A 9,658-nucleotide genomic window follows, 5' to 3' on the forward strand; every position below is an offset into this window, starting at 1 on the left:
ATAATTATATTTATTATAGTTCATGAGAATAAAAATTAATTTATGCATTTAGTCAATGGTTAAAATAAATTTTATATATAATTTGGAGATTATTTCTAAACTTTCTTCATGATTAGAACCAAATTAAAAGACATAAAATATAATAAATATTTCAAAAATTATATACATGAAAAATAAATATTTATTCCATAGTTCTCTCAGTTCATTTTAATCAATTAAGAAAATAAAATCAATCCTTATCCTAATTTATTGACAATTTTAAACAAAAAAGTCATCGTTTCCCATTTTCCGTTTTCCTTTATTAAGCAATTGGGAAGTAGCACAAGCTAAGCATTCAAAGCAATCAAGTAATCATTAAAAATAATTAATAATAATTTAATAATATACTTAGAAAAATTAAATATAAAATTAAGAAAAATCAAACTTAGAAAAAAAAAAAGTAAAAAAAGAAAGGAAAAAAAGAAAAGTCAGCAGAGTACGCGGGGGAGACGAAGAGAGAGAGAGAGAGAGAGAGAGAGAGAGAAGTCTTCTTCCTTCGTCCATCTCCGCTCTATTTTGTCATAAATCCCACACGTTGGTCATCAATTAGGGCTTCTGAATCAATCCTTGTGGTTCGGTTGGCTTGAAAATCCGTTTTTTTTCTTGGAAAGTGCCCCAAATTTGCTTGCTTTTGTTCATTTGGATTTTGATCTTGGGATATTGAGTTTTCTTTGGTGGAAATGACCTTGCTTTCTTGCTATTTTTTGTTTGGTTTCTGCTAATTTGTATGATTTTTTTCTTGCTTTATTTGCTTTTCGCTTCTATTTTAATGTGATTTGATGTGCTTGTATTTGTTCCTGTGTATTTGAGTTATTATTTTTTTTTTTTGGTGATTTGAGGATTTGAGGATTAGATAGTCAGCTAAGGAACAAAAAGAAACCTTTTTTGGGTAAAAACAAATATGATTTATATGTCCTTTTTCATCATTTGTTGTAAAATCCATTGAAGTTTTTGTAATCTTTCTTCAAGCAAACGATTTTGTTGTGAAACAGTTGAAGTTTTTGTCTGTAATATTGTTTTGGTTTCTGAGGGTGTTGTGATTCATTGGGTTTGGCAATGTTGCTCTTGGTGCGTGTGATTGAGGCTCGTTGCCTTCCGGCCATGGACCTCAATGGTTTGAGTGATCCATATGTGAGATTGCAGCTTGGAAAGCAAAGAGGGAAGACAAAGGTGATCAGGAAAAACCTGAACCCAGTGTGGGATGAGAACTTCCGATTCGTTGTAGGGGACCTTGGGGATGAGCTAACTATCTCTGTGTTGGATGAAGATAAGTACTTCAGTGATGATTTTGTTGGTCAGGTGAAGGTGCCATTGTGGAAGGTTTTAGATGCAGAAAACCTCACCCTTGGGACTGCATGGTATCAGTTGCAGCCCAAGAACAAGAAGTCAAAGATCAAGGAATGTGGTAAATGAACTATCTTGCATTAATTTTTGTTTTGTGTTCTTATAATTGTGATATCTGTTGCTTTAATTTGCATATTATTTGGTTGTCATGGCTGTGATATGGAGTTGTTGTAGATTATTGAAAATTTATGTAGTTAAATGTAGAATGCTGTCAAATTTTTTGGTTTATGGTTGCATTAGTAGAAGGTTTATTGTGGTTAATGGTAATAGAATATGAAATTGTAAGCAGATATTAAGTAACTGACGAGAAAAAGGAAAAAAAAAAAAGCTTTAAACAGATCAACCATTTTTGTTGCGACAAACTAAAGTAAGAAGATAATATGCCTTTGATTAGTGTTTAATTATGATGTCCTTTATTTAGCAGGGACAATTAGGTGTTCTGCTGCATGAATCAATATGGTTGGCTTCTTTACAAGCTATTAGCTTGTTTCACAAGTTTCTGTCATGGGCTATACTTAAGATCATACATTAGATCGGATTGATTAGAAGAGTAGAAATTTTACTTAGGTAGGGTTGATATCCCTGGTTAAAGCGATTGTAACCATTGTTTTAATGGCTATGGTTATAATTTTGTTTATTAGCTTGATTTTATTTTATCTAAATGAACATAGGATTTGAAATTGTTCTACTTCTTGTGTATCTTGTTCTCCTTTCTTTCTATATTTATCATTGTTAATCTTGAATTAGATGACAAAGACATTCAGTCACATTTTTCATCAATAAGTTTGTGATGATTCCCATATATACATGCATACATACATATATGTATTTGATGATCTAATATTATATTCTTTATAGCACTGTTTTGCCATTCATCTTGGTCACTGGCTGTTGCTTCATAATATCACATAGATATCTGCTTACTGAAACAATTGATATTATGTCTTTCTGCTTCAAACTTTGACTTCATTCTTTAAAAGAGTAACTGTGTTTTGTATCTATTATGCAGGTGAAATTCGTCTCCATATATCTTTATCACAGAAAAACTCTTTTGATGAAACATCTACGATTTCCAAATCCTATTTTGATGATGTTGCATCAAATTCAGATAAATCCATGGAACTAGCAAGAGAATCATTCTCATTACCTTCCAATGGCCATGAAGAACCATCTGGTGACCTGATAGCAGAAGAAATGGATCCTGCTGATTCAGACAAATTGAATGCAACATCATTGGTTGACCGCTTGTTTGAGTTTATTGGTTGGAGGAATGTACCAATTGAATCATCTGATAGTGGAGACCAAGTTGGTGAAGATCAGGCTGATGAGATCCAAGAGATAACTTCAAAGCCTGAAACTTCTAATAAACAAGATGAGGAAAGCTCTGGTGTGACATTTGATGAACTATTGAAAACCATTGAGGCAAAAGGTGAGCTTGTTGAAATGCCTGGAAATTTGCCAGGAGGGTTGGTCATTGACCAGTATTATGCTGCCTCTCCTAGTGAGCTGAACTCTCTGATCTTTTCACCAAGTTCGAATTTCTCCCGTACTCTGGCTGAAATTCAAGGGAACACGGGGCTAGAGATTGGAGCTTGGAAACTAGAAAATAATGGAGACAGCTTGAAAAGAGTGATTACCTACACAAAAGCTGCAACTAAACTTGTGAAAGCTGTGAAAGCCACGGAAGAGCAGACTTACTTAAAGGCTGATGGAAAGTCTTATTCTGTTTTAGCTAGTGTTAGTACTCCGGATGTTCCATTTGGTAGCTATTTTAAGACTGAAGTTCTTTATTGCATTACGCCAGGACCAGAATCAACGACTGAAGAACAATCTTGTCATTTAGTAATATCCTGGCGAACAAATTTTCTGCAGAGTACAATTATGAAAGGAATGATTGAAAATGGTACAAGGCAAGGCCTGAAGGAGAGTTATGTGCATTTCACTGAATTGTTATCTCAAAGTTTTAAACCACTTGATTTAAAAGACATGGGTGGTTCAAACAAAGAGCAGATCTTATCTTCTCTACAGACACAGCAGGAGTCAGATTGGAGACTGGCTTTCCGTTTCTTTGGGAATTTCACAGTCATATCAACATTTTTTGTTGGATTATATGTTCTTGCACATATCCTTCTATCCAACCCTAGTACCATCCAAGGGCTCGAGTTTGTTGGTCTTGATTTGCCTGATTCCATAGGAGAAGTTGTGGTTTGTGGAGTTTTGGTTCTTCAAGGAGAGCGTGTCCTAAAGATGATTGGGCGTTTCTTGCAGGCTAGGAAGCAGAGAGGTATTCTATAATCTTTTTACTAGCAAGTGCCTTCACCTTTCCTATAACTGTCATACTTCTTTTTATAAAATTACTCTGTTTAGTTTTAATAAGGAATCCCAGTTTCTGGTTTCTGAATGCTTGCTTAAATTGGTTAGTATCAGTTGGGACTGTTTTGTCATGCATCAAATTACGTTTAAAGAACTGGTTAAAAAAAAAATTTAGAAGTCTTAGTACAATGTTTATTTCTGTGGTCACAAGTATCTCACTGGACATGTTGGTTCACTTGAAATTCTGTTGGCTTTGTTTTGTACCAAGTCCATCTATTTGAACTTGAATAACTTGTTAGCAGCATAATAGAACTGTCCAGACAAATTTCTCACATCTTGAACAAGAGTATAGTGTCAGCACACACACACATATGCCTTTTCCCTCAATCAAATGTCTAGTGTAAGCATACACAGTATTCCTATAGGCTGTGGCAAGACTTGAACATTTTTAGTTTCCTTTTCTTAATGATACAACAGAAATTTACAATTCTAATTTGGCCTCCCTGCAGGTGGTGATCATGGAGTCAAAGCACGTGGAGATGGATGGATATTGACTGTTGCATTGATTGAGGGGACTAACTTAGCTGCTGTGGATTCAACTGGTTATTCTGATCCCTATGTAGTTTTCACTTGCAATGGTAAAACAAAAACTAGCTCGATCAAATTCCAAACTCTCAGTCCGCAGTGGAATGGTAAGTGAGTTGAATGATGCCATACTGCATATATGATGATCTTAATAAATGCTAACTTTGTCCATGGTTGATAGACTTCAACTATTAGATTTTGATACAACCAAGTGCTGTGATTGTAACCATATTTCATTATGATTTACTGGAAGACTTTAAGTGAACTAGAAATTTAGTCTCTTAGCATGAAATTTCTTCTATGCAAACCCACCTTTGGCATGCTTCTCTTGAAATTGGTGGTGTAGATAAGTTCGCTGCATCTGCTTCCTTATGATGTTTGGTCATAGTATTTTATCTTTTCTGCTTAGGGATGGTAGTCTCATAGGATGGCAAAGGCAAGATACTGGATGCACCATCAGTAAACTAGCCGATCTGAATTTGTGCAACAAGCTGGTCTAGATCACAGGCTGTAGGATTTTAAACTAATTATAGGCTCTGATAATCATAGGCCTTAAAAAATAGATGGTCTACTTATTAGTAGCACTTAGATTGTGAAGCAGGCATAACATGTACTCAAACTATAGTTGGAACTAGGAAGTTCTCCAGATCCTTACAATCTCACCTGACGCTGCATTAGCATGAAGCTTCCACCTGTCCAATAAAGTCTTTACTTATCTGATCTCTTGGACTTCTCAATTATAACTTTCTTGGAAACTAATGCTTAGGAAGCATATTTTCTGCAACTATTGAATTTCTCTAGAGAGCTGCCCTGATGATATATCCATTAGTGTTAATGTTTTTAGCCCTTCAAATGATTGAACTAATACTTAATATGGTACATCAGTTAGTTTGATGACTGTTGTGAATGATCTGTGAATTACTCCTTTGATTGCATTTCATATTTTAATCTATTATCACTTGGATATGCAGAAATATTTGAATTTGATGCTATGGATGATCCTCCATCTGTGATGAATATTGATGTTTATGACTTTGATGGGCCTTTTGACGAAGCTACATCACTTGGGCAGGCGGAAATCAACTTTGTTAAATCTAATTTATCAGAGCTAGCTGATGTTTGGATTACACTTGAAGGAAAGCTAGCTTTGGCATGCCAGTCTAAATTGCACATGAGGATCTTTTTAAATAATACACGGGGAGCTGAAGTCGTGACACAATATATATCAAAGATGGAGAAAGAAGTTGGAAAGAAGGTTAGCTGTCGCTTCATGTTTAGCAGTTTCCTTTCGTTGTATCTGGTCAATGCCTTTCTATTTCTTATGTGATGACATTGATTTTGTAGATAAATTTGAGGTCACCTCAAACAAATTCGGCATTCCAGAAGATCTTTGGCTTGCCACCAGAAGAGTTCCTCATTAATGACTTCACTTGTCACTTGAAGCGAAAAATGCCGATGCAGGTAGCTCTTACATGGATGTAAAGATGATCATCATTGATCCTGCGTTTATACTTGCTAACATCTAAACAATTTCCTTATTATAGTACTTGACTGACTGATGTAGTATTGTTCTTTTCTTTAGGGACGACTCTTTCTATCTCCACGAATAATTGGGTTTCACGCAAATCTTTTTGGGCACAAAACGAAGTTTTTTGTTCTGTGGGAAGACATTGAAGACATTCAGGTGGTTCCTCCAACACTTGCATCAATGGGTAGCCCGTCTATGATTATTATACTTCGCAAGGGCAGAGGTATGGATGCAAAGCACGGAGCAAAGTCCCTAGACCCAGATGGAAAGCTGAAGTTCCATTTCCAATCATTTGTTTCATTCAGTGTGGCCAATAGGTGATCATCAATTGCTTAATTTTCTATTTATACAAGTAAAATTTCTATGAACTTAAAACAACGGGATGAATGTCTAGTAAGTTTTTCCTTGTAACTATCTTACCTATCTCAATTGTTCAAGAGGTAGCTCATTCTCATCATAGTCAAGTTTCTGTTTCAGTGTTATTAGAATTTGAAAGGTGTTACTTGTTACCTTGATATACTCTGGCATAAATATTGACTTGGAATTGCTGATTATGACTAACAGAACAATCGGGGCTCTATGGAAAGCAAGATCGTTGAGTATTGAACAAAAGATGCAAATTGTCGAGGAAGATTCCGAAGCAAAAACCCTTCAGAGCGAAGAAAGTGGATCTTTCTTAGGCATAGAGGATGCTAATATGTCAGAGATTTTTAACTCAACGATTCCAGTTTCTGTGAGTCATCTGATTCTTGTCACATTTGCATGATACCTTGCTTAAATTTATATTAATGACATCAGAGCCCTGATATTTTCTTACCTCACAATCAGATCAACTCACTGATGGAGATATTTGAAGGGGGTGATTTGGAAAGAAGAGTAATGGAGAAAGTCGGGTGTGTTGACTATTCCATCACGCCATGGGAACCAGTTAGATCTGATGCATTTCAGAGACAAATTAATTACAAATTTGACAAGAACTTGTCCCGTTACGGAGGGGAAGCTACGAGCACTCAACAAAAATCCATGTTGGCTGACCGGAAAGGATGGCTTATCGAAGAGGTCATGTCACTACAAGGAGTACTACTTGGTGACTTCTTCAATGTGAGGAACATCTCTACTGTTTTGATTTTACATTCTTAACTAAATATTCATTTTATCCTCCAAAATTTCTTTTAACTCTCTGGTTTTCGTCTTTCAGCTTCACTTGAGGTACCAGATAGAGGATAACCCAAAATCCAATGCATGCAATGTCCTGGTATCTATCGGAATTGCTTGGCTGAAGAGTACCAAGCATCAAAAGAGAATCTCAAAGAATGTAATTTCCAATTCTTCCATTCGACTTAAAGAGATGTTTAAGCAAGTCGAAAAGGAGTTCACAACAGCAAAATAGTGCTTGAACACAACAATTATTCATCGTCACTAACAATTGCACGGACGACACATGATTCTTCAAACTCAAGAGATCAATTTATCATTCAGAAATCTTCAATGTTGTATTTAGCATAGAGAAAACAAGCAATCCCGACACTGAGGATGAAGCCGGAGATGCTGCTCAATTATACTGATTTTTAACTTCACTAATTTCTTCGATGTGTCTGTTAAGTCTCCCGGAAATTTGATTTAGAAATGTATGCCATGATGCATATGCGTCCCTGCAGACAAGGATTGAGAAATTGCAAAGTGACACTGAGGAGTTCTTTGTTACTAACAATGGTTTCATTGATGTTTGTAATTAGCCATCTGTTTGTACAATAACTTAATGTGTATCTAATTATGTTGTTTGTATGAGAGATTTATAACTTTTGATTATTAATTCAATACATACTGCAGTCATTACAAATGGCTGAGAATTTTTGAAGTCTGAATTGTTGCGAATCTATCGATGAAAATGGTCAACTGTATACCTGAGTTTGACCATTTTTTACAGCATTTTTTGCTCCTTTCATTTTATGTTTGAATTATCATCCTTTAAAAGATGAATGTGGAAGGCAAAAAAATGCATGATTAAATTGGGATTTTGTGAAAAAATCTCTCACAAATAATACAACCTGTATTGAAAAGGATGGCCTGGATATCCCAAGTATATACTCGGTATAGCAATTATTCTGTCCCTTTCTAAGTTTGAATTATTTTAATAACAACTATGTGCATATTTGGACAAATTTTATCATAAAAGTAATAAATGAGCGATGAAGAGTGTTGCGTGAGAGGAAGCACCAAACGAGTGCAGCAATTCATTGAACACTTAATGTACAATTTCACAAATACCAAAAGAAGGCATCAAATTTAACGTGGTTCAACTAAAAAAAATTTATATCTGTCACGCCCCGAACCTAGCTCTATGGACCAGAGACGCCGACAAACGGCGGTACACCTACAAGACCGAAACCAAGTAGGCATATAAGGCCTCAAAATCTGAAGAAAAAAAAAATTAACAACAGGATTATGAGCTTGAGAGCCCAGTAAGTAACCACTAAAAATATCAGGATCACAAAATATCCAATAATCTTTAAAAACATACAAAATGTAATATAATGAAATAAATATCAAAATGAACCCATAAATCAGAAATGGTTCAAAACAGATTTAATTTATCAAAATAACGAGCATATAAGTCCCCCAAACAACCAATGCCAAAACAAAATATCAGAACTCATTTATTTAAACTCGGTGACCCGAGTCAGATTTCAGAACTCATAGGTTTACCCTCGGTGACCCGAGCCAAAATATCAAAAGCCGTTATTCTTCACCGACGGAACATTGCAAAACTATAGTTTTTATGTCAGAAGTACGTGTCGACACGGTCAGTGTTTAACCCCTAGTGACAAGGTTATTGCACAGTTAATTGGGGACTACGAGTTTCTATAGCAAAAATATGTCGAGTTCAAAATTATTGTCAACACAACAATATTGAAATTCTAACAAAAAATAATTCCAATTATATCAAATAAGATAATGCCAATATGTGACAACCTCTCTTAACATAAATAATCAATATTGTCTACATAAATAAGATTATATATATATAGAATCTGTGAAACAATTCAACACTCAACAACATGTTTCTTTCTTTTCTTTTAAAAATTTGATAAGTAAAACAAATAATAAAATAAAACAAAGTAAACAATAAATAACCAAATGAAAAACTAATGTCTAACTTATATAAACCGTACTATGCAAAAAATATCATAAATCAATTAAATAACATTAATATATTTGAAAGTAATTATCATGGGCAAACTATCAATAATAAAATAAACAATTAATAAATATTAATAAATTCTAAAAATAATGGTCAACATAACCACAAAAATCAAAACATAAATCTGTGAATAGGAATGGTTTTTATTTTCTAAGCAATAAAATCTAAATTAACAAAATAATTATATAAACCATTATCGAAAATCAGAATTTGCATACACACACATATATATATAGATTTATATGTGGTTTACTTACTTGTCGATCGCTCAAAACCCCCCAAAATCCTACGATATTTCTTCGATGGAACCTCACAACGTAAGAGACAAAAACCCGCAGCGGAGGATCTATCCCTCGTCTTTCATGCCACACCACACACCAAATCAAAAGAAAAAAATAGGAAAAAAAGGAAAAACTAGATCTCTCATTCTTCCTTAATCCAAAACAAAGATCCATAACGAGGAAACAAAGAGGGGTTTTTGAAACCTAAATAAAACATAAATAAATAAAATTCCGTAACTGTCATCCATGCACAATTAATAAAATAATTAAAAAATGTGTGGGCCCACAATATCTATAAGAGAACAATACTTTACAAGAGTACAGGAAATAAATATAAAATTACTAAAAAGTTACTAGGCTCTAAGA

The 9,658-nt window shown here is 34.5% G+C and overlaps 1 protein-coding gene across 1 annotated transcript; it reads left to right on the forward strand.

Moving 5' to 3' along the window:
- Positions 1 to 484: 484 nt before the first annotated feature.
- Positions 485 to 7,667, forward strand: LOC120266971 (C2 and GRAM domain-containing protein At1g03370). The gene is made up of 9 exons (XM_039274635.1): positions 485 to 1,444; positions 2,393 to 3,667; positions 4,206 to 4,388; positions 5,253 to 5,536; positions 5,626 to 5,742; positions 5,864 to 6,126; positions 6,374 to 6,542; positions 6,638 to 6,910; positions 7,008 to 7,667. Exons 1-9 carry the CDS (start codon positions 1,096 to 1,098, stop codon positions 7,197 to 7,199), a joined length of 3,105 nt encoding a protein of 1,034 aa, XP_039130569.1. The 5' UTR covers positions 485 to 1,095; the 3' UTR covers positions 7,200 to 7,667.
- Positions 7,668 to 9,658: the final 1,991 nt, after the last annotated feature.

This window comes from Dioscorea cayenensis, chromosome 8 (assembly GCF_009730915.1).
Source record: "Dioscorea cayenensis subsp. rotundata cultivar TDr96_F1 chromosome 8, TDr96_F1_v2_PseudoChromosome.rev07_lg8_w22 25.fasta, whole genome shotgun sequence".
Classification (NCBI taxonomy): domain Eukaryota; kingdom Viridiplantae; phylum Streptophyta; class Magnoliopsida; order Dioscoreales; family Dioscoreaceae; genus Dioscorea; species Dioscorea cayenensis.